At 39.4% G+C, this 25,731-nt stretch overlaps 1 protein-coding gene across 1 annotated transcript; it reads left to right on the top strand.

The window, feature by feature from the left end:
* Positions 1-2,739: 2,739 nt before the first annotated feature.
* On the top strand, positions 2,740-25,330 carry itpkb (inositol-trisphosphate 3-kinase B). The gene is made up of 12 exons (XM_053844078.1): positions 2,740-3,157; positions 7,477-7,645; positions 7,739-7,895; positions 8,177-8,461; positions 8,639-9,439; positions 19,551-19,650; positions 20,298-20,335; positions 20,407-20,582; positions 20,680-20,884; positions 21,770-21,871; positions 22,206-22,277; positions 23,184-25,330. Exons 2-12 carry the CDS (start codon positions 7,605-7,607, stop codon positions 23,391-23,393), a joined length of 2,187 nt encoding a protein of 728 aa, XP_053700053.1. The 5' UTR covers positions 2,740-3,157; positions 7,477-7,604; the 3' UTR covers positions 23,394-25,330.
* Positions 25,331-25,731: the final 401 nt, after the last annotated feature.

Below are 25,731 nucleotides of genomic sequence, written 5' to 3' on the forward strand. Positions count from 1 at the left end.
CCTGCGTGTCAAAAGTCCCATCTTGCAGATATACTCCCAACTTTATTACAAAAAAATTGAACCAGTAAGTTGTCGACTGTGTTCTAGATTTAGCACGGAAAAATGTGTCCTAGAGGGTGAAAATCTACTGTAGCTGCTCACTTTCTCATGCAGGCAAGAGATCAAGGCAGTGCAGATTCTCTGTCGGATTAGTGGCAGGGACTTCTGAGGCGAATTACACTCACATAGCCATATGGACAGCAAAACTTTGTCAGGTAGTTCAACCATGCACCTGAGAACAGTAAAATAAAGCTTTAGATAAGGTCGATTCTTCTAAATATAAAACTACTTTCATGAATCTATAAAAGAGTAAAGGCTGCATCCCAGTCCAATATTTCAAACCAGTAAATACAATGACAGTCTTGTCAAATCAATATCTTTTGGAGCCACATGATGATGATGTTTGAACCAAATATAATACAATAAGAAAATAAATGTTAGGTTAAAAAAGTAAGATCTCATTCTCAAAATTTGTTGTAGATATAAAAACTTTATAAATGAACCAGTAAACTTGGGGGAAATGTAAACAAAGCAGCAAATTTAAATCATCAACACCAGTGTGTTTAGATAAACATTCACGGTAGAACATTCATTCTGTATATTTTAAGAGGATTCACCCATAGCTGCATTATTAACTTCCTGAAACTTCAGATGAACTCAACTATCTGGATTAGAATGATAATAAATCTCCTTTACCTTCATCAAATGACGATGTTTGCCTGTGCTCGTTCTGGTGATATTCACGTGCCTAGAACAAATACTGAAGTTGGAGAAAAAAAAGTTCCTGTTTTTCTATTGAGTAGCCATCTCTCCCACTCGGCATGCTTCTCTGTGGGTGTTGTAACTTAAAACTGCAGGATCAGGTGTCAGTCAATGAAGGGCAAAGAGAGAGATAAAAGACAAGTTATACACTCGCTGACTGTCATGAGACACCGCGAGAATAATAAATATATAGAGGGTGACAGGTTGTTGACTTCAGGCACAGTCAGGAACGTCTTCAAATTTTCATGTATGAAATGTCTTATATTTATATGACATACATATAAAGCAATAACACATAAAGCACCTGAAGGTGAAGGTGAAGGTGACATAAAGCAATAACAAAAGAGGCTCATATTGACCACCAAGTGACACTTTCTTATTATTTGGGACGACAGATGCACGTCAATAATTCACCACTAGATGGCAGCAACTCTTCAAACCCCGTATAAGTTCATTGACTTGCGCAGACCAGGCTTGTTTGCTTTATCCAAATGACTTGTAAAGAATTTATTGACCATTGTATTAACAATCAACGCGACACTAAACTGAATTCGCTTCCTCTTGTTGAATTGAAGTTGCAATGAGTCAACCTCATGCAGCAAACGAGTGTGCAAAAGCTTATGGGGAAGAAAACTGTCCGCCTAATAGGTAACAGTGACTTCTGGCTCCACTCTTTTTGGTCGCACAGTTAACTTTTAAAGGGAGTTGGAGTTTGGAAGGGTGTGATGACCTGATCCCTGAATGGATTAGTAATGAATTCTGATTTAATCCATGGTTGGTCAGAGTCAGATGATTGCACGGTGTTATTGGTTTGCAAGGAAATCGTCCAACTAATCCAAGATAATCCAAATGTCAAGTTTACCCCTTCCAGCTCCAGTATGACAAATAACATTGGTTTTCTATTCAGGAATCAACGTCCTGAGTGACGACAACAGACACAACATCCAGGACAGCCGCAAGACTATGCCTCAGCATTCATCATTTCCTTCCAAATCTTAAAAAAAGCCCTGCCATTCCAGTAACCCAGACAATAGTGAATAGACGTGTCAACCCAGTTTACATCCGCAGGTGTGATGATCTCATTTAAATGGACGGTGGATGTGAGTTTAGTTTCCGAAACCTACGTTCTTTGGAGATGAAGCCAACTTCTGGTTGGAGACTGTTAAGTACTGGTTGTGTTCCACCACTTGACAGGAGCCAAAGTCCTTCACTTTGTTTATCTGTTTCAGTAAATCCTGACATTAGTGGAGTGTCTCTAAGACCCCATGTATTATCTGGTGACTGATGCAATATTTAATATAAATATTGTTGGAAATATTTGTTGTTGTTGTTCGCTCTCAGAAGAAAAAAATACAGTGCTTTAGGATACAAACTTGAGTGCTACCGCAAACTGAACATGAACATATTAGACTATTAATTTCCGGCCTGGTTCCAGGAGAGAAGGTCGCTGAATTAAGTGCTTCTGCTTGGTGTCCCCAAACCACAGGTGAAAGGTCACAGATAAGTCCTTCATGCCAGAACGCCAGAAAAGTGTTCTTCAAACCACCACTACTGGCCCTTGTACTTTTTTGTGAAGATGTGTCAGGACTCATGAATCTGTGTTGGATGATACAATTACCGATGACACAACCTACCCACAGCCAAAATCAAATATCAAGTGTCCCCATCGTTCTGTGGTCATGGCCATGTGAATGTGAGAAACCCTACGTGCAACCTCTCACTAACTTCAACAACCCCCCAAAAATCAACTAAAATAAACATACAACACATAGGTAATTTTCTAATTACGATTTAGATCATTTAATGGCTAATTTACACGTTTAAAAAGTATGCTTACGCGCACGCACCCAAAACGCGCACTCGCATGTCCACACGCGCGCAGACACGCACTAGCGAGGGAGGCGGGTGAAAGCCAGTGTGTGGTCGCTTCCGGCTTCTCCTCTTCAGACAAACAGCGCTGGTCCACACTCACGCTTACTCACACACATTACACCAACAGCTGTATAAAACTACAAACTGACAACTTTGAATGGATTTCTTTTCCAACTCGATGTGTTTTTACAATTGACTTTCTCAACCGGCGAGGAAACATACTTCTCAGTGGATTGCTGCCTCTTTGTTTGTGGAGGAGTGATTTTTTTTCGGTGGAAAAGAGGTGAAGAAACGAACAACGTTTCGGTATCTAGAAAGCAAAATCAACATCGAGGAATAGAGTAAACACAGGACCAGTTTTGTTTTTGTTGCAGAAGTAGTGAAGTTTGGGGTTTTTTTTTGCGTTGGAATAGTCGTGTTATTAATGGTTGTAATTGTACACAGACCGGCGACAGGCTCCTGGAAGACACAAGGAGTCGTAAAGGTAAGTTCCTTAGCGACATTACAGTGTATTTGCACATCATGCTGTACAACGGCATACGATCAGGCAGATATAGATGTTACTCCAAAATGACAAGTTTACTCTCATAGCAAGGTCTTGCAGAGTAAAGCTTGCCATTCAAATTGAAAATTCTTGAACATACATTTGCTGTGAACCAACATTTGCTTAGTTCATGTACATAGTACTCACATTAAAGTAAGATGTATATAGTACTTACAGCAAAGTAAGGTTTTGGTGATATATATACCGGCGACAAACAGTTCACATTTGTATATATATATATATATATATATATATATATATATATATATATATATATACACACGAGGTTTCACTTGTATAACAGTTTGTTTTGTTGTGAGACTCTAAGTCTGTGTGGGTTTGTTGTTGCCCACTTGTGTAGGTAGAGGTCCCACTCAAAATAACACCGACTTGTGTATGTTTGTTAGAGCCATCTTTATTATCTATTGCTTCAGTATGTTTCGTGCAGCCTTGGATTCTCTTCACACGTTATTATCTTCCACGTAACACGTGTTTTTAACTTCTTTGCACAGAAAATACGCATGTGTTTGTCTACAGAATGCGAGGAGTTCTAGTCAATGTGTTGAATGCCAATGCAAAGGTTTAGCCTCTTAGTTTAATCAAATTTGTTAAAAAAAAGATTAAAGTTATTAGTTTAATCTACTTTTATTTCATTTGAAAAGGATTATTGCTGCCGGAGTGAGGAATTGCGTTTTATTCAATGGGAATGTTCAAATAAAGCTCATGTTTTCTCAAGTTAAACAGATCAAATTTGCAAAACACAAAACCATAATGCTTATCTTTATTTATTGTAATCACAAATATTAATGGTGTTGCAGAAAACATCTGTAACTGAAAAATAAGTGACAAAAATGGAAAAATATATATCTTAATTATGTAATTTTATGATTGTATTCCATCACCAATCACGACTAAATGTAAGTAATTACAACGTAGTTTTTCCGGAAGCGCTGGATGCAGTCTTGCCCCATTCGGGTGGTTTATAATTTCCAAATGAAATGAGATTACTACGACTACTATGAGACATTGTCTTCGCTCCTGGTGCCATGCCAATAGGCAACGAGAGATCTCACTTCGTAGTTGATACCACAGACAATGAGGAATGCATGATGGTGCCCCAACCGTCATATGATGATGTTATCGTGTGATCCAAGAAATTCAAAAGAGTGCTGCAAAGACAGGGAAGCGTCCTGTCCACTTGCAGTGTTAGTCCTGCAGCGTTGTGCAGTTGTTTAATCGATCCAAAGCCGAGCGACGTTTGGCAATAACATCCCATTTTGTCTCTATAACCACTAGAAACTGTTCTCACTCAAAAAAAAGCAGCATTAGATGTTAACTACACAAAATCTTTGGCACCTCTTTATTGAGGTATTACGAAGCTACAGGCATTTAAGAGCACTGTGGCATTCTGTCGCTCTCACGTCTCACACATACGCAATTTAACCCCAAATTAAAACTCAGAGTGCATAGCAAGGTTCTACAGACCCTCCCCACACATTCAATGCTTGTAATTATTCTCAATACAAAACATTACTTTTAAAAATACTTAAAAATACAACTATTTATTGGCCTGAAGTCGCATTTCACACTCCTGTTGAGTGGCATGATCATGCACAAGTCACAAGGATCAACTTAACTTCAGTCATTTGGTTTGTTTGATCATTTTACATGCAAAAGTCACACACCTTGAAGTCAGTGTTTGCAGAGAAGATGCAAATAATATGATTAGCAAATGAGGTTATCAAGCAAGTCAATAAGGATTCCCAGGCTAACAATGATCATTACAGAATGAAAAAAAGGAACACCAGTTCCGGGGGATACTGTGTGAAAGTGCTGTCAAGAAAACCTCAAACCTTTTTCGGTTTATTGTGGTGTAGTGAGTTGCATGAGCTTTACAAAAGAATTATGTAGCTGTGCTTCTTAGAGTCCCCCCCGAGGTGCACCTATTTCCTCTTGGATCGATGTCAAGCTCATGAGTGTCATTTCACAAAACCTTAAACCAGCACCTTTCATCGTTTGGATGTATTTTTGAAAATGTCCCAGCTCTTCATTGAATGCGGACACATTCTGTTTCCTGCTTCCATGCAACTGCGTCACACCCTGACAAGGAAATCCCAACGTTTACGTCCGAGTTAATGGCCTGAACCTTTCATCTGGATTCGAAACACATCCCCGGGCAGTGTCTGGCAGTTTAGCCGGCACATGACAGAAATACCAAACTGTTTGAATGGGCTCCAGTGCGGGACTGAGAGCTCTCAAAAGCTCAATACACAAGAGTTTTTTTGGATGCCCTTTACCAGGGAGAAGTGATCACTTGAGGCAGATACAAACACAACAGCAGGCTGTAAGTGTTTTCAGCCATACTTTGGACTTTCTGTTTGGCCTTCAGGGAACAGTAACACAAACATGAAAGATCACTTTAATGTCTTCAAACACTCAATTGATATACCAGTCAGGGTAAACAGTCCTTTTAAAGGTTTTTCCCCCCTTTTTTTTGTTTTGATTAATGAAAGTGTTATCCATTGTAATAACTCACAGGGTGGATCTTCATCGTAGTGAGTGATGATCCATCTCAGTTCCAACTCAGGGAAACTCTTTGAGCCCTGGTGCTCTCTGGGCAGAACTGCACTCTTCCGGTCCACACAGTTGAACATCAAATGATATCGTCTTCAGTTGTTAGTGTGTGTGAAAACGTTGTTTCTCTTGCGCAACCTGTGGTGTCCATCCCCTGTCTCTTTCCCCAAGTAGGTGGGAAAGGCTGCATGATCCCATTCAGGCTATGAGCCGAATGTGTGAAGTAAATACAAATGTGTTTTTAATTTGACAACATTTGATTTTAAGAAACTGTTTATTGTAAACTGTATTTTAAAGTTTTATATGTTGTGTCTATTCTCTGACTGTAGCATCCATTATTATCTTTATTTTCATTATTTTTATGACAAAACTGAAGCTGTGCTGTGTCACAAAAATCATGGCGAACAACCCTTTGAGACGCTATGACGATGAGTTTTTTTATCCCAATTTCGCAACACTCAAGTGACCTTATTTAAACACGGAGATGAATGATGGCACCAGCTGTCTGCAAATAGAGAAGTTGTTAATATTTTTAACAAACATGTCCTTGTATAATTTGGATCCTCCCGAGAAGAAAACACCCTAAAACAAAGATTGACAAAATGTATTTATTTTTTAGCTAACCTTAACTTTTTACAAGAGCTTTGCAGAAGGAGCAATAGGGTTCTGCAATTTAAGTCACAACACTGAGCTGTTTTTTTTTTTTTTTTTTTTTTTAATAGTTAATCAATCAATCCTCTGTATTTATACAGGATTTTCATACATAAGTGCAATGCAAAGTACTGAACCTTTATGAATGAAATCAAGAGAAGCAAATACAACCCAGACAGGTTAGATTCATGGAGATGAAACAGATCCTTTGCATCAGGGAGATAAAAAATGAAGCTTGCAGAATAAATAATGCGAACTCCGTCTTGATAGTGGAACCTCATGATATTTTGGCCCATGGGGCATGTAGTTTTGAAGTGTCTGCAGATGTGCACATCCAAAGGTTATTTTTTTTAATATCTATATTTTGAGGCCCTAAGTATGTTGTTCAAAGATGGCCAATTTTTGGCTGATCCTTTTATTGGTTTTCCGAGACAGGATTTTGCTGTTGACGTGATGATTGCGTCACTGTTTGCCGATGATGTGGTTCTGTTGACTGTTCGTTGGTTTAAGACCTGAAGCGCCTTCTGAGTGAAGCCAGTGCAAGGGAGCTAGGAAGGAGTCCTGTTAGTCTGAAGCCATGGTTCTTAACACTAGCTGATGGAGGGAAGCGTTGTCTCGCAGTGAGGGTTGCAACTGAATTGGTGAGTGTATTTATTTAATTCATTTCATGTCTGTAGGAGTGGTTCAAATTTCCGACCTATCTTCAACTTCATACGTAAATTAATGACTACGATCAGGGTAGGTTCTCATCCACTGAAAGTTTGAGGTAGAGCTGCTTACCCTGGAGTTGGTATTGCTCGGCGGAAGCCGCACCAAACAAGCAAACAAGATTAATGAGAAAGGTTAAGTAGGACCGTAAACTGATATGTGCGATGCCACTGCTGGACACGACAATGATGCTTTAGCAACCAACAAAGTCTATGAGGCTTCTTGAATGAATGTTCTCAATTTAGAAGAATACAAAACTTCAAATTATGTTTTAGGGAATGAGTTTATATATTCAAGGTGTTGAAATGGCTATTTTTATTTTTCAGGTCTTAATGTGTGTCTGCCTTGCTGACTGAATGTTTCGGAAAGTCATTCTGGAGTAGTTCACTGCTGCTCCAAAGGGAGATTGTCAGATGTTTACCCAGCACCCAGATCCTCTGTCTTGGCTGCGGGGATGGCAGCGTCTGCCCTGAACCTCAACAGAGTCATGAACAGGTGCTTTTAGACGTTTATCTTTGAAGACAAATGCCGACTATGATTATGGGTCTGTTTAATTCTTTGTGAATTCTTTCTGTGTCTTCTCACTAGCAATCAGTTTCACACCCAGCCAGGTTCCTCAAGTACAAACTCACGCGGGAGAACTGGCTCCGTTGGACGCCCCGTGCTGCCAGTTCCGGACAGAAGCACCTACTGCCAGTTATTGGGGGGTGCTATTTACAGCCCCACCAGCCCAACCAGCCCACATGTAAGCTTTGGTTTGATGCGTAGAAACAAAGGCAGGTTCTTCTCTGTAAGATGCTGGGGGCGTCCCCACTCAGTCACCATGGTCCCAGCCTGTTGCGTTTCAGCCCAAAGTTCTCTTGAGATGAGTACGAGGAGAGGTCAGATCAGGAGATGCATTTATTCAGTGAAAGTACAGATAGTGGCACTCAAATCACGAGACAAGATTTTAGCAAACGGAATGTGGCTAGCAGCAGTAGGAAAAAAGCACTGGCAAGTAATCATCCTCTCTGCCTCTACTTTCAGACTAGCCCCAGGGCAAGCGGACGCTCTTTCGTCTTCCCACCTTCATCCACGCTTTCTGCGAACTTGCTCCCTCGTGCTCGCTCTCCTTCTCCACGAAGCCCGGAGCTCCTTGGAGTCAATGTGGGCCAGAGGGTTCGACGTTTGAGCTCACCCAGCAGCGAGGAGCCAGGGGAGGGTGTTGGGAAGGACAATCTGGGAGGAGAGACAGGAGGTGGGGAGAGACGAGAGGAGAGGAGACGCCAGGCGCAGCTGTTGCAGATCCACAAGGAGCTGCAGAACGTTGAGGTGATTCTTCAAGTTTGTTCTGACTCATATCCACTTGTGCCATTTTGCTTCCTGATTTTCATTTCTTCTGTGGCTCTGGCTCTTTATGTTCCTAAAAAGGCAACAAGGTTATTTGACTAATTTGAATCCCACAGTGGATGTCTTTAAAAGTTAATTTTCTGTCTTTGTGTCTTCCAGGTCAGGGGGAAAGTGGGTATTTTTGAAGCTCACATTTCTGGGATTCGTGCCCAGGTGTTGAACAGCGAGCTCCAGCGGAGCCCGCGGTCTCCAAGACGATCAGCCAGTCAAGCCCCTTCAAGTCCTAGCCAGCAAGACACAGCCCCTGAAAACCCAATGACCCAGCCACAAGAAAGTAAAGTCTCCTGCGTCGCACAAAATGGGAGAGAACAAGAGAATGAGAGTATGAATGAATACAGAAGAAAAGAAGACGAAGGAAGTATGAAAGTTGAAAATAAACTCCATTTAGAAACAGTAATGTCGAATCCTTGTTTGGATACAACTCATGTCCAAGTGGCAATGGATCCACCTGCCTCAGTAAAAGTGGATGCACATTTAAACAAAGGGGCGGAGAAAGATGTTGAATACCAGAGTCCAGTGGGAGATGAAGTTAACTCAGAATCTGCTTCTTCTCAAATCTCTCAGCTCTCCCCTGGTTTGATGGACCTCCACAGTCAGACCTTCAACCACTCACATGCCACTCCCCCCTCCATCCCTGCTGTCATAATAACTGACCATGGTCTGGAAAATCATGCACAAACTCCTGAAAACCAAAGGCTCGACCCCACGCAAAGCACCACTGCTTGTCCCATGCAAGGGCCTCACTTCTATAACCGCTCGCTGAGGAAGCTTTCCTCTTCATCAGCATCCTCTGCAGGCTTCTCCTCATCGTGGGAAGAATCGGAGGAGGACATCTCCAGTGATACGGAGAAAGGAGAGCCTCTTCTTAACCCTGCACTTCTCACATCTCAGCAGAGAGCAGTAAGTGTATATTAAATTTCACATTTCAGTCTTGTTCATCTCATCACATCCCTGCCTTTTTATTTTTGTATATTAACAGTGACGTTTGATCTGGTGCTAGCTTGACCCACATGTATAAGTGGTCACAGTTCCTTTTGTTAAGGCCAATACTTGGCTTGAGTGTGTGTGGGAAATGTGTGTGTATGAGAGTGATGGAAAACAAATGTGTAGGCCAGTCAAACCTGAAATGGAAAAGCTTATACTTGCCTGTTCACATGCTGACAGACCTACTTGATGAGAAACTATAGGGTTACGACACTATAAGTTTTTTTAGCAGAAGGGTAACTTCATAATATGTCAGTACAATACAGTGTTGCAGCTCTCTTATTTAAGGTAGACTTAAAAGTAGTCTCTTTTTTTAGGTAAAGCAAACAGTTTTGATCGTCTAGATTTGATTTAAATTTTAATTTAAATTTTAATTTTAATTTAATTTTTTTAATTTTTTAATGTTTTAATTTTTTAATTTTAATTTTAATTTTAATTTTAATTTTAATTTTCAATGGTTTCCTTTAGTGTCAGTCCAAAATGTAATGTATATTTAACGGTGTTAAACCTTTTTCCACCTCACATGGAAGTTTTTTTCTTTTATAACCAATTGGAAGTCAATCAGACAATTTCCATTAAACAAATTAAGAAGATTGCAATGTAACTGGAAAAGGAATGTGGGTCTGACATTTTTGCATAGTATTTTGTGCACACTGTTCCTGTTCTACTATGAAAGAGAAGCATTAACATTAAGTCATGCAGCAGCCCTCTGCTTGCTATATATATATATATACAGCAGGCAGCTGTGTGTGTGTGTGTGTATATATATATATATATATATATATATATAAATATATATATATATATATATATATATATATATATTATATATATATATATATATATATATATATATATATATATAATGTCATTTTTGGAAGCATCCAGGAAATACTCTTCAGCTACCAACCTGCATGGACAGTGCTCACGTGTGCCCCTGCTGTACCTAAACACAAAGAGTGTATAAATATATAACGTGTAAACACATGAAGTGTAAATTTAACTTATCCATATTTATTCAGAATTGCGTCCTTTGTTTTGAATGTGACAAATAATTCACTTTGTTTATCCTAGTTCCGGTGGTTAGTTAGAAAGCAGTTTTAGATTACATACCCCCAAACCAAGGTCCCAGGTGAAATGGCTTTCAGGCTATTTGTTTAAATGCATTTGGCTGCAGCATTTGAATAGTGTTTGTTTTGCTCTTTGCATATTTCCACTTGTTTTCTCTGCCGTTTCCATGCACTGACAACAAGTCAGACACTTCAATGTGTTCATCGTGTCGTGAAGTCTGGGCTTCCCCTCGGTCTGTGTTGAGTTGTAGCTTGTTAGCGCAGAATCTGTATATTAGGGAAGATTGCAAACATGCAGAGACACATCAAGTATGTTTGGTGCTGCAGGTGGGTGGCAGGAGAAAGGAGAGGAGGAGAGAAAAGAACAGAGCGATCTGGAGATGAATGTTGGCACAGGAGGAAGCACACAAGCGAATTGTATTGAAGATTTTTTTTTAATAGCCAGAAAAAATGTCTTTTATCTGATGAAACAAAAATATATGAAAAAAAGAAAATCAGAAAACTATGATATAAAGCAAAGAAAATGTTAAAATAAAAACATTTTTTTCAACATATAATTTTTCTTCTGCAACAATATTTCATAGAGGTCTATCATTCATGAATATATTATGTTTTTTTTTTTAATAATCTACAGTGGATCAGAAGAGCTCCTTTAACTACTCTCTTTTTCTCTTCCTTTTCATGAAACATTGACTATATTGTTAGTCGCTGCCAAGCCTTTTTTAGAGACAGAGATTTAAATCCTCTGCTAAATTTAAGTTTCTGTTCAAGCACAATGGAGCACATCAGCTTTTCCATGGTGATTTTAATCTCCTGAATGATATCAACATGCATTTGAACATGCCTGACTGGTGGAGACTAGAATCCCAGCCATATATAGACACAAGTCGGGTGATCTTTTGACTCTTGGGCGTCCCTCCAAGGTTAGGAGTTTTCTTGTTTCGAGCAAATTGGCAGCTGACAGACACCTGCAGTGTATTGGCATCTGTGCTTTGCTCCCTTTGACAAAATTTCAGTTGAGATTGGCATCACGAATAAAACAGGTTCAATGCCACTGTGTGAGGAGCTCAAAAGTGTGTATGGTTTTAACTCTTTTATTGCATAATATCTTTGTTTTATTTTCTGAGTAGACACCTCATCCATGCATGTGCTAGGTCTGAGGGCAGCACTGGTATCAATCACTGTATGGGATTTATGATTCGCTGTTGGCTCATGCTGGACTTCTCACTTCTGGACCTTCTCAAACCAAAACATTAACTCTCTCTTCTCTGTCTTGTTATTGTTGAGCCATGGCTGCAAGTGACAGTGAGAGTTTGGCTTCGAGTTCATCTGCCATTTCCGAAGACACCTGAAGCTAAAATTGTATTATAGACCTAAGCTTTACATATAAAACCCTTTTAGACCGTTTTAGAGCCATAATCAACTTCAGACATTCTTCTACTGTACCAGCCAAAGATGACTGATGCTTGCTTGGTTGTGTCTGCTCATAGAAAACAGGTCACACATAGCAGTAGGAAAAAACATACACACCCCTTCCAAACCACTTTTGATAAACTGTGTAAATAATTTATCTATCAATTATGAGACATGAAAACCTTTTTTCACGTCACAAATAATCACTTTATGGAAAGCATTAGTGCTTGAAGGAGTGTTGATCTTATGGTGAATTTATTCTGAACTATATGTATATTTTTAGAAGTTACACAGAGGCATAATATAGGCGAACTGACCTGTGTGTTAGTGTTGCAGTTCAGTTCAGTATCAATAACGAAAGGAAATAATTTACGAATATTGCTATATGGTATGAAGGTCCCTTATTGGCCCAGGAAATATGCAAATATACCTTCTATTTATGTTTGTTTTTCTGGAGTAAATATTGAAAAGAACATAGAGGGCAGGGAGGGTTTTCTACACTTAACCACACAATACATTTTTTAATTCAAATGTTTCAAAAATAACAAATGATGATCAGCATATTTGCTGTCTCAAATTTCTCAAAATTTTATAGTGTCATAAAACTAGGTCTAGGTAGCAGCTCAAACACCATCTATGGAGAGGTGGTATCGATTCTGTGTCTTATTTTAGAAAACAAAAGTTTTTTTCATTTAAATCAGTGACTGTTGATTGATGTTGTCGAGGCAATAATGAAGGAAAATATCATGTCTTATTCCATAAAAGGTGTTTTTACTTTCATAAAGTTCCAGTGTGTGATCCAGAATATGAATAGATTCAAGACCATTGTAAACCAGATCATCATGTTCCAGCTCTTCGCCTGGATGTGCAGCTTTGTGAACATAGAAAACAGCAATGGGAGTTCATGTATATGCAAGAGTTATACAAGCATTCATGTTTTTGACATCATGAATACCAAGCTGATGCACTGGTGGTTGATATCATAATAATAAATACATGCATTACAGCATAAGCAAACAGTGTGCTAAGTGGCGGAGAGGGAAAGTAATTTGTGTGTCTGCAACAGTGACTAAATGTTGGTCAGCAGAAAGTATGCACAATAATTCACACTCTTCAGCTCTGTGTTCTGCAGTGGAAAATCTTTGCTACCACGGTGGACGGTTGCCTAGCAACCGTGTGACGTCAAGCCCGAGTTTCCCTCTTACAGCTGTATGCCTATGTAACAGACTTTGCAACTTTATGGCCGTGTTGCAGTTGGTGTCAGTTTGGTGAGAGGGGAAACACCAGTTCATCTTTAGTTAGTGGCGCAGAAGGAGGTTTCTGTTGAGCATGTGTGAAGTTGCTGCTGACATTTGTGCTAAAGAACCAGGGACGTGTGACAGAATCCACGCTGGGTGTGACATGTGACAGCCAGTGTTTATGCAGAAAAAGGATGTGTGTGTTTGGACTGTAAATTCTTACACACAGTTAAGTATCCACTAGTTTAGTTTTCAAACACATTAAAGTGTCTGTATAAATAGAAGCATGTACACATATTAAATGTCATTTTCATGGACACTTGACACCTTTGTTGTTTCTGTTATAATCTGTTTAATGTCAAGCGCTATTCCTGCTTGTCGGTCAGAAATTGGCCAATCATGTTAGGGTTAATTTTGTTAGCGACAGGACATCTGTTTGGTGTTCGTCATTTTGTGGATGTGTCGCAGACAGAGCCTGGCCTCCTCCATGGCCTCTTTATTGCGCATCTATTTTGGAAAATCTACAAATCCAAAAGAGCGTGCTTCTTGGCTCTCAAATGTGTTGGACACGAGGAGAGAAATGCAATAATACTTCTTTTCCTCTGTGGGTTAAAGGTCAGGGAAATTATGTGACTGCGTTCAGATTTTCACTTCTCATTTTAGAATGTGTTTCCCCAAGCTTAATGGAACCTCCTCTCAATGGTCGAGGGATGCCGAGCACAGTCAGTCATGACTTAACCATAACTGATCTTGCGGAAAGCATGAATACAAACACCCTAGGCAAGAAAAGATTTTTTTTTAATAGCATGGTCAAGATGACCTCGTGGTGAGAGATATCTGACATTTCTGTTCCCCTGTTGTGAAAACATCAGCGTGAATCAGCGTTTCTCCTTGTGCACGTTCTAATCCGGGATGCCCTCCTCACTCTAGTTTCACTCTAGTTTCACCACTCGTGAAGCTACACTAAAAAAAGATTCACCTATAAGAACAAATTTGTCAAATAAACTGAGTTAAATTTATGATTTTTTTAAAATTCATTTCTAGTCTCCACACGATACTGGCAGAATAAACTAAGTGCTCTTGTAGTTGTTTACACAAGCAATGGCCTTTTTTTGTCTTTTGTTTGTAGTCAGCGACGGAAGTGGAAAATACTGTCGCTGTGGCAAGCACCACTTCCTGTCTGCAAGAAGTTCCTCAGCTCACCCCCCTCCTGCCCCCTCCCCTTCGCACTCTCTCAATGGAAACTTCACTCTCTTTGCTGCCTTTCCTGTCCTCCTCATGACATCCAGCTGGTCTGCAGAACAAGATAGAGCGACTTTTCTGACTCTGAACCAGAGAAGATTACCCCCAAAATATCCCTTTTAACGAAAAACTAGAATATTTTTTTAACTGATATGACTATCCTACAAGTCATCTATATTTGAGAGGGAATTCCTTTGTAATGTGTTCAATTATGAAGGATATTAAATGTCAATTCAACTACAATAACTCATGTTCATGCCTTGTCGTAGGCTGCCACCCAACCTTTAGAATTAGTTGAGCAGGCTACCTTGTTTACATTTTATCTGAATATGGCTTCCTTTTTCTCAAGAGATAAATTTAACTGTATGGTAAGCAGCATCATGTAGCACCATATATGTGCGTATGTGTGAGTGACTCACTCTGAACGCACCCTTCTCCCCGCCACTTGTCTCATCACTCAGTAATTGAGTTTTGAAGATTTGATCTACGTGTAACATGTCTTGCTCTTCTATAACTTGCTGGTGATGTTTTTTAGTCACTTATTTCATGAATGTTTTTAGTCAACACCATCGAGAATTACCATCTTTTTTATTGTTCTTATCATAGTTGATCTAGTATTTTAAATTCTTGCTAAGTAAATGCAAATGACTGTTAAATTGACAAGCTATGGCAACTCGCCAACCTCCAATGCTTTCTCTTCATGACCCTCATGCATTCCTCTCTCATTTTTATCTATTGTTTTTGTGCTTGGGAACATTCACACCTGTGCTCACACGACCATTGTATCCACTTTAGAAAGTAATAGGGAGCCACTGAAGAGCAGTGAAAGACAGTCAGTAAATGCCCCAGATGTTGCACACTTCCTGTTTATGTGTATTTATAAAAACAAATATTCATAATTAGCCCCTTTCCCTCGCTTCATTAGCTCCCCCTGTGGAACCACTGACCAAACAACACAGCTAGTTGTGCTACATTAGCATAGCTAATGCTACAACATGCTAAGAGGAATACCAACAAAGTTGTGTGGTATTGATGACACTTTGATACATATTGACAAAAACAGCAGAAAGCACCTTGAACACCTGGAGAAATGTGATGTAAGGACATGAATGTCAGCGCAGGGGATACAATTCTTTAGGGATTCCGTACAATAATACAAAATCTCTGTTAAATATAAAAAAAAACCCTCCTTCATCGATCTTTAAGTTAACTGAAACACAATTTTTGTAGTCTTTTGTGGTCAATACAGACAAAAAACATACATAAGGCCAAAAATAAACATTTGAATTAGCAGATGAAATACTTCCAAGTGACTAAGTGACTTATAAGACTTGTTTCCCTCACTCAAGTCGTGAGTGGAGCTAAGCTGCTAGAATTGTGGTGGTCTTGGTTTGACTGGTATAGCATTACATGATTATCAAATGCATATTTCATGACACACGGCAAAAGCTCTTACTGAATATGGTGGCTGTGGTCGGAGTTGTGGTGAGTTTAGCCAGAAGCCATTATTTTCCTTCCTACCCCGCCCACAGGTAATGACCCACAGAGCTAGATCAGAGATCCAACTTGCAGATACAATTTTCATTAGCGTCGCTCCGATAATCCAGTCAGAGCTGCTACTTTCTGTTTGGACAAATTGGCTCGGTCACCGTAGAGACCAAGAATGCTCTTGATGCTAAGCTCAGGCTGGTGGGAACCGTAGCAGCCAACAAAAGGGACGTCTTTGGTCGTCATCAAAGCGAAAGAATCAGGGAGCAGTTGATGGATGAGACGGTGAGGATGGTCATTCAGAGTCATGCACCATCGACCGCCGGATTGAGGGTTGACTTCCTGTGTGTCCCTCGGATGATTTGACCTGTTGTTTGGGGTAAAGATTTGCATGTCCACGTATTGTCTCCCCTCTAATTTGCCAATCAAATGATGCTCAATTGTTGATCCCGCGGAGGAACACGTGTGAGTCTGTAAAGGCAAGCGGCGATTGGATATGATCTGTGAGAGCTGGTCAGACCGTCTTTCACCTCATGTCTGTTGGTCACGATGTGGTCTGTGTGGATGTATTCAGTGTGGAGTGTTGCTCTGTCGGTGGGGGCTGTTCTTATTGTTGTCATCATCCATCTCCAGGTACTGTCATCTCTATCTGCAGCGGATAAAATCTAGATTTACCTCATGTTTTCTACTGTTTGACTTTGGTTCTTTATACTGCGCTTTTATTGAGGAACATTGATGTATACAAAAGACAGATCGATTGTAACATCCCTGGCAGTTTAATACTCTTGTTATTACTCACACTTGAGACAGTCCAGACTCCCTTTGCACCCAGCCTCCAGGCACCAGCTGCATGTGGGCATCGTGGTGGCACTGTAGGCTAATACTAATGATGCAAAACATGGTTACACGTTTGTCTGCAAGTATTCTCTGATGATTTTTCTTCCTTCAGAATGATACTGATGTAAAGAAAAGTTGATTATAATGTAGTAATGTGACAGAAGTGCTATGCTATTTGATGGTTAAGGGGACCTCGGCTGGACCAGGCAGCACATCATATCTGAGCTGTCATTCACACTGATGCCTGTCCTCACGTTACCTCCCTGTTCCATCTATGACAAAGCCTCTACTAACCACTTTATGAAAGGTTTAGTCGGAAAGTTTCTCTTTTGTTTGTTTTTGCGTATACTGCATTCTTAGAAGAGCAAAAAACAACTCATTTCTGTGTACATTTTTAAAATGTAGATGGTGATGGTGGGTGGCGGTAGAGAGCGTGTCTGCCCCAGTTATTGAGAAAAATAGTTGGTCTTCTCTTTCACCTTGAATTCTCCAGTTCCATGGCAATTAAAATACATCCTTGATCAGAACTAAACACCATAATGCTTATTTTTACATTTTAAATGTAAGTCAATGAATATGAAGGACGATCATGTAAAGGTCAATAACAAAAATGTAGGACATAGGTCAGGGGTCGCCAATGTGATGCCTGCGTGCACCAGGTAGAGACCAATGGAGTAGTCCATAGGCTTGTTTATAATATATACATTTTCATTTTTAAAAATCTTACTTTAATTATACATTCCCTTTGGTTTTTATTGTGATGAATCAATAATGTGATTAGCGTATTGGAGTAATAAATGACAACATATTGATTGAAAATAAAATGTTATCCCGAGTCAGTTATGCAGGGGACAGACAAAAAACTATGACACAGGATTAAAAAAAAAAAGCACTTTTTTTTCAGTGCAGCAGCCACTGTCATCCCCTCGCTACATGAACAGCATTTTAAACTTTAAACAGATGTTATCGGATTGATAAAAAACAACCAGTTATGTAACCCTCAATCAGTCATGTGGTCAACACTTACCAAATGTGACTAATAAGTCAGAACCTGTGATGTTTCCATGGCTAAGCCTTCGCTCCCTGCTCATCTGTTTCCACCACGTGAGCTGTGTTTCTTTTTGTGCTTGGGGTGATGCGTCCCCTCCTCACTGCAGAAAGAACTCTGTCATGTGACTTCTTCATGCCAAAGGCGGAGAGTGTGAGGGAGAGTGTGCCGATGGAAGTGTGTGCCTCATTTCACCATAGTTAGTCATGTTATCAGTTAATGAATGTCCATCAAGTCCTGATTCGGTGACTTTGGTCAGATACCTCCATCTATGGCTCTCCTCTGCCTTCTCTGATTCATCATCTCTTCGCTGCTCCTCATCTCCCCCCAGAGATAGTCACACAAGTGCATGTTTGCCAGATGCAGATACCTCCGTTTACAGCTGAAAAGAAGGGTTCTTAGAATTTTTCAAATGTTTATTTTGGTATAAAATATACTGTTTTGTCCCCTACTGTCATGCAATGACGCAATCATTCCACAAATGCAAGGGACATGCATAATAATGAGCCATTAAATAGAGTTTTTCAGACATTAAAAAACACAATTTACACTTGTTTTCTTCATCTACAGTGCTACCAGGGATGCTGGACTTCTCATAAGCCATTCATTTTTCACATTCCTCTCCATCAAACTTGTGCATCTATCTGTGGACTTGTTTGTCTCTGAAATATCTGACTATGTGGAGAAATGTGTCCCAGAGTTCAGTGTCAGCCTGCCAAGGACAAGAAGAGCCCTTGACAAAATAGTGTTTGCCTGTGTGTTTGTGTTACCAAGGGAAACCTCTGCTCATTGGTCCGCAGTCAAGGTCAAATAGTTTGAATCCAAAGTAAAATACTGTGGGAGACACAGCAGCCTGATGGAGATTAAAGTGAAGTCATCCATAAACGGGGGAATCCCTTATACAGCTGTGACTGTGATTGAATTAAGTGCAAACAAAATGATCGTGCAAACATTGCAGACTCTATATTTCCATATTTATATTTAATCTGATTCTTAACTCCTTATTCAGGGCATTGGATTTGGAAATTATTTGTTCTTCATGAATAAATTACAAAGCTTAATCTAAACAAATATACACAGAGATTATCCCAATTATTATTCATTTTTTAAAACGAATTTATATTCTCTATTTAACATATAAACACAACTTTGTGATAGTTTCTATGATAAATAGTGTGCATGCATTTAGGCTAAAAATGGCAATCGCTACCTCTGACTAGGATAATTTTGATGTTGTTACATGTTTTTAAGTTGAATAATTAGACTGATGTCCCAGTTTATTAATGTTAAACAAGCAATGAAAATTCAAATTTAATACAAGTGAAAGGCTTCCGCGTTGATTATAACTTTTATTATACCTTTAAATAAACATTTATTTTCCTTCCTTTTTATTAGATCCCTTCTACTGCTTCATTGACTTTCTTGAATTAAGTCATAAACCTTTGGAAAAATAGAGTGAGACTTGCATTTCAGTGTCATCCATTGGTGACTTTTATATTGCAGTCTCTGGTCAAATAACACAGGTTTTCTCAGGGTACATCTACCGTGATGCTCCCTTCAGGTTCAATCATTTATCTTCAGGGTCACTGTGAATGATCGCTTGTTCCCGAGGCCCATACTTCATTCACATTTTGCCATATAATATGAGCTAAATTCACATGGTTTTGTCCTGGTTGTGTGTTTTTCTGCAGCACAAATCATGGAAGAAGATCAAGAACATGGTCCACTGGTCTCCTTTTGTCATGTCCTTCAAGAAGAAATACCCCTGGATCCAACTGGCTGGGCATGCAGGTTGGTCGAGTGGCATAGTCAAAAATGCAAAATATGCATTTTTTCCAATTCTACTTTGTACTTATGCACGAACCAAACATGTTATTTTACAGGCCAAAACAGTCTGTCTTACACTTCAATTCAAATTATATGAAAAACTCAGTCGGCCATGTTCCGCTTTACAAGAAAGAATCATGTACTGAGTATAAAATATTACATTTAATGAGACTTCTTATATTGGCTTCATCTTTGACCTGATGTTTCGATTAACGCATGTTATTTTCCTCCAGTTCCGTCTAAAGTAAACAAAAAGTTGGACATTACATGCGAATGTTACATGCGTTTCCTCTTTGCACATATTTTAAAACCATTTTTGTGTGATGAGTTCAGACAAGGTTACCTTGGTCATTTCCCCCACTAATTCCCTTCCTGCCCAGCATGGTTAACCATACCTATAAAATGTAAATGATGACCTTCACACTTGCGTGTGTCATTCTCATGCCTGTCTGTGAATGCTTATTACACAAACATGATTTAGACTTGGATTCCTTTTAGAGTTGGATTGGAAAATAAGTTGAATTTATTGTCTATTCCTATTACAAAATCTATTGCTACAAATTATTGTTGTTTTCAGTTTTCAAGTTTTGATCTCAAATATCTTTCAACAGGAAGTTTCAAAGCCGGAGCCAATGGCCGCATCCTAAAAGTAAGAACCCCCTTCTCAACATAAGCAGATTTAAGAATGTTCAAATCGTCTCATGTCTTCTTCTGCTTCAGAAACACTGTGAATGTGAGCAGCGGTGTCTGTCCCTGCTGATGAGAGACGTGTTGCGTCCGTATGTGCCTGGTTACCATGGCGATGTGGAGAAAGACGGTCAGAAGTACAACCAGATGGAGGACCTGCTGGCTGAGTTCGACTTTCCCTGTGTGATGGACTGTAAGATGGGAGTGAGGTGAGAACACGGGGTGTTATTCTCAGGAGAATAATAATGAAGTCCGGTGAAATTGTTATGCCCATAGACCTGTTTCTCATTCTTCTCCACCACCTAGAACGTATCTCGAGGAAGAGCTGACCAAAGCTCGTAAAAAGCCCACTCCCAGACCGGACATGTACCAGAAGATGATCGAGGTCGACCCTGATGCGCCGTCGCCGGAGGAAAACGAACAGAAAGCGGTGACCAAGCCCAGATACATGCAGTGGAGGGAGACCATCAGCTCCACTGCCACCCTGGGCTTCAGGATCGAGGGAGTCAAGGTGAGAGTCTTCCTTCCCGTCTTTCTTTTAGCATCAAGTGCGTGGGTGTGTGTGTGTCCTTCTGGGGTACAAACTAACTTCCTGTTTTGAGCAGAAACTTCCTCTGAAGTATATGTTTGTGCATTTGTTCCTTTGTCAGTCGGCAGGCCTGTCTGTGGCAGCTCTGTGGGCCTCTGCATCTGGCCCTGACACACACACACACACACACACACTTTGTCTTTATTTTCGAGCAGTGGCTATATAAGGACATTGAGGACTTCCCGGTGGTCTGTTACCATGGCATCGAGGGTTATCCCCAGGAACACTGTTTTTTATGTCACTGTGAGCGCATATTTGTATGTGCTATCAAGGCAACTTCCTGAACCATAAAGGGAAAGGCTGCGAATATCACCCCACTGCTAGCTAGCTGATCAAAGAGGAAGACAAATTGTGACTTTATTGCAATAAATGAACACACTGGGTTTGAAAGTTAGACTTGAAAAGAACAGCAGTGACCACAAGCTATGATCTAATCTGACTATGAACAGTCAGACTCACTACTGCTTGATGATGTCATCTCCAAAAATATCTACCTCCTTAATTTTCCATTAGAGTGTGTTTTACTTTTCCAGTCTTCTCCTTCCAGATGCTTTGATCCAGGGTTGTGTTTCTCTTTAAGGAGGCCTCTCAGTTTCTCTATTAATTTTGTCCCGCATTTAAGAGCAATATGATCATTCCTCGAGTGTTTACATTGTGCTAAATAAATAACCAACTCAATTCCCAAGTGGTCATTTCATTTGAGGAATCACTTGTGTTTATCTCATCATTTTACTTTCCTGTGTCATACCTTCTAATTTCAAATCCTGGTGACGATTTGTGATAATAATTTGTCTTGCTCCACCTCAGAAGGAAGATGGGACGGTCAACAGGGATTTTAAGAAGACTAAGACAAGGGAGCAAGTCACCGCTGCCTTCCAAGAGTTTGTGAAAGGGAACAGAGAAGTATTGGTGAGTCTTTTCATGTCCACAAAAATCTGATCTTACTTTGAAGCACATGTATGTATATAATAATATATAATAATGCCTCCTCACATAACATAATCCAAGGTTAGAAATAAAACATAATGTCTGTAGCAGTCATAAACACACATGATTTTCATTAAAAGAAACAGTATAAGTGGACTTAGCTATATAACAAAACCGTTTTTTCAAGTTGGTATAGCTGTACTTTGTTATCTTGACCACCAGGTGTCACCAGTGATGCCTTGTGAACGACGTTTTTAGGCACGACTAGATCATCAATGACCCCCTTGATGAAGGCATTTGATTTTTTGTTTTCCAGAATATTTATCTGGACCGACTGAAAGAGATCAGAGACACGTTGGAGATATCATCTTTCTTCAAAACTCACGAGGTGAAGACACAAAGAACGGCATTGATGATTCACAATATGATTTTGTAAAACTCCTGTGCCTCTAGAGACATGTGATGTGACTCGAACTATTCCCTAACACTTTCTGAATATAATGTTTTTCACTTCACTTAACTTACCTGAAAGTCCCGGAATGAATATTTTGCAAATTGATTTTTGTGTAAATATGACGTGGCGACACTTTATTACAAGGTATTTTTCTCAATATATTTTATCTACTTAGCAATGTTGTGTGGTTGGAAACAGTGGCACTGAGGAGAAGACAGGAGGCAGAGCTGGAGGTAGCAGAGATGAAGATGCTGAGTTTCTCTCTGGGAGTGAGCAGGATGGATAGGATCAGGAAGCAGTAGATCAGAGGGACAGCACAGGTGTTTAGGAGACAAAGTCAGGGAGGCTAGATGGAGATGGTTTGGACATGTACAGAGGAGAGACAGCGAGCATAGAGGAGATTGATGGAGGTGGTGAAGGAGGACATGAGGATTGTAGGTTTAAGAGTAGAGGAAGCAGAGGACAGGGTGAGATGGAGGAAGATGATCAACTGCCGGAAGAGAAAGAAGATTTTATCAACTTAATTTGATGTACAATAAATATGGTTAAATGAACTAAATTATAATAATTACTATGGTGGAAGAAAACAAGCACTTAAAATTAGTTATAGGAAAATAAACCTACCTAAAACACAGAAAAAAATACAACTGATCTTGTAGTTCTACTTTGGGCCTCTAGTGGTCGCCAAATGACGATTTATTTTCCGTGGCCCCATAATGAAACCCGATTTATACCGTGGATTCAACACAAACGCAAAGCACTAGAAAAGCCACAAACCTTCACTTTATTTATATTTTAACTATTGCATCATATGAATTTGGACTGTTTATGTCCTGGCAGGTGATTGGCAGCTCCTTGTTATTTGTCCACGACAGTAAAGGAAGAGCCAAGGTTTGGATGATTGATTTCGGAAAGACCACTCCCCTACCAGAGGGAGACGAACTGAACCACAGGGCGGTGTGGTTAGAAGGGAACAGAGAAGACGGCTACCTTTATGGACTCGACAGCTTGGTGGACATCATTTCGACGATGCTGAAGTCTGAGACATGAAGTCTGAAAGCTATTAAGAAAACACACACAAAAACACTGCTCATGTTTGTTTTTTTTTTTTTTTCCTGTCTCTGTTCTGGACTTAACATAAACGCCATGTCAGTAACCACAACTACAGAAAAACGCCTCTGTTCACAGTCACTGCTTCTTCTTTCCTTCTCACTGTAGTCTTTTCTGTGTTTCTCTTGGGAACGTATTTCACTCGCAATAACAGGGTGAGTGTTTATTGTAAAATAAACACTGGGTTGGTTTTGGTCCCATTCAGTCAGGCATTATAACCACTTATTGTCAGCTACAAGTCATTTCAAATGTTATGCTTTCTTGAATTATAATGATAATCAGATGACCAGACACATTGCTACGAGAGAAAATGCATGCTCTTTTGCGTGTCTTTACCACAGTATAACTATAGGACGAAATTGTTCAGGACGTGAATGTGATTTTGAGAATAAAACGTTGACCATGGTGTCCTCTAGTGGCAGCAAAAGAAAATGACCTGGTCATCTCAATAATTTACACTTAACCTGGATTAAGCTGAAATACAAAATCTTGTATATTACTCAATATATAGTTCCAGATTATTCAGTTTGACAGTACTTATGACATCAAACAACAAACTCTTATTTCATTGTGCATTCATGTCTCATTGTGTGGTTGATTTGTAGCCAGAATTGTGTTCTTCTCAAACGCTGTACATATTTAAAGACCTTTTTCCTGGTTATTTTTCAAATATTGGGGGACACTTAGAGCATCACAAATACCTTTTTTAAACTTTCCTGTGCCTTAAAGCTTTCCTCTGTCTTAAATGAGTGCTTGTATATTTGCCATTTATTGTTATTGTTTATCAATGTGTAGTTTTATTTATAATATTATATTAGTTTATTTGGTCATTGGGGCACTGTGATATTGTTCTGAAATGCTGTGTTGTGTTCAAGCTGGGTGTCAAGCTGCTACCATGCTAATCATTCAGAATATGGGTTGTGGTTTACTGTTGCACAGCAATGCTTCTCTTGAATTTCTGTTCATTACTCCCAACACTGATTTGTCTTTGCTGATGCTGTTGTTCCTGCCATGTGCAGCGAGATCACCTATTAAATTTGAAAACCAGTCTGACATGTGCAGAAAAGTTACTGACATTTTTATGTACAAAAATGTGGTGCATTATTGTATTTAAATCGACTTAATATTAACTGTCATATACATACATGAGGTGGAGGTGATCAACTATAAAGTGCCTTTGAATTTTCCCATGAATTTTGTGTTTTAGAACACAACACGTGGATTTTGGTTGATATGTAGTTTTTTTTTTTTTTCCTCAACTGAAGCCGTGTAGAGTGACCTTCTCTTCACTCAATCTGAGTTTCAAATTTTGCACCGAGGAGACAAAAACAATGTTCAAAAATCCCTGCAGCGATTGTAACACTTGCTTCCCAATGTGCACTTACCTTTGGGTTTATCGTCACATCTTGTTATGCCTTCTTGCATATTTAAATGGACTGTTACTTTTAAAATGTATTTGGTGAAAGATATTGTGCCTTTGTCTGAGTTATTTACCATACAAGGAAGGGGAAAAAAACTTAACCTACAGAAAATGTTAAAGTCAGAAGTTTTTTTTGTCCCCACCTGTGTTGACTTTCGGTTATATATGTGATGAAAATACTTCGCTAGAAGTTCTGTTAAGTGGGTGCTAGCTGTTCTCTAGCTTTCTTATTTCACTACTATACTACTATCACTACTGTTACCGCTTTAAAAATATCTTGAGAATTTGCATTTACATGTTTTTATTGTATACGTTGATGAATTAAATTATATCACATTATAATTATAATAGAATTCATATGATAAATGATATAATTCGTTAAGGTATTTATAGACAAGAAACGTTTCGTTTCTCAAGTTTATTAAAATGGATGTTTTTCGGGGAAAAAAAACTACCGTCATCGATCAGCAGATGGCAGCCACGAGTCATGTAGCGATGCTCTGCGATATTGTCCGCTGTTTATCTGCTTCAAAGCCAATATATGTACACTATTAGTCTTATTGTGGTATTTAGTCAAACAGTTTTGGTAATAAATACTTAAGTGAAATGTAATACTTCCTTGTCATTTTTCAGCGCCTTGTTTGTGCTCAGTGCTTAACCAATCAACAGGCGCTGTTTTGCCGCCACCCCCTGTTATCGACCAATACGGGGCAATAGCAAAAGAGAATGGGCGGGAGATGGGAAAACATCAAGTTCACGCTAATAATTTAACACTTTGACTCATGAAATTAATTTAATTTAATGTAATGTTTTCAGTAGTGTGCTCAAACGAAGCGGATAGGGGTTCATTTACCCATC

Source organism: Synchiropus splendidus, chromosome 15, assembly GCF_027744825.2.
Source record: "Synchiropus splendidus isolate RoL2022-P1 chromosome 15, RoL_Sspl_1.0, whole genome shotgun sequence".
Taxonomy (NCBI): domain Eukaryota; kingdom Metazoa; phylum Chordata; class Actinopteri; order Syngnathiformes; family Callionymidae; genus Synchiropus; species Synchiropus splendidus.

Excerpts from the sequence above, each read along its gene's own strand:
- itpkb (XM_053844078.1), top strand. The coding sequence starts at position 7,605 with ATGGCAGCGTCTGCCCTGAACCTCAACAGAGTCATGAACAG. Across the intron at positions 7,646-7,738 it reads CTCAACAGAGTCATGAACAG|CAATCAGTTTCACACCCAGC; the intron begins GTGCTTTTAGAC and ends TCTTCTCACTAG. Across the intron at positions 8,462-8,638 it reads AGGAGCTGCAGAACGTTGAG|GTCAGGGGGAAAGTGGGTAT; the intron begins GTGATTCTTCAA and ends TGTGTCTTCCAG.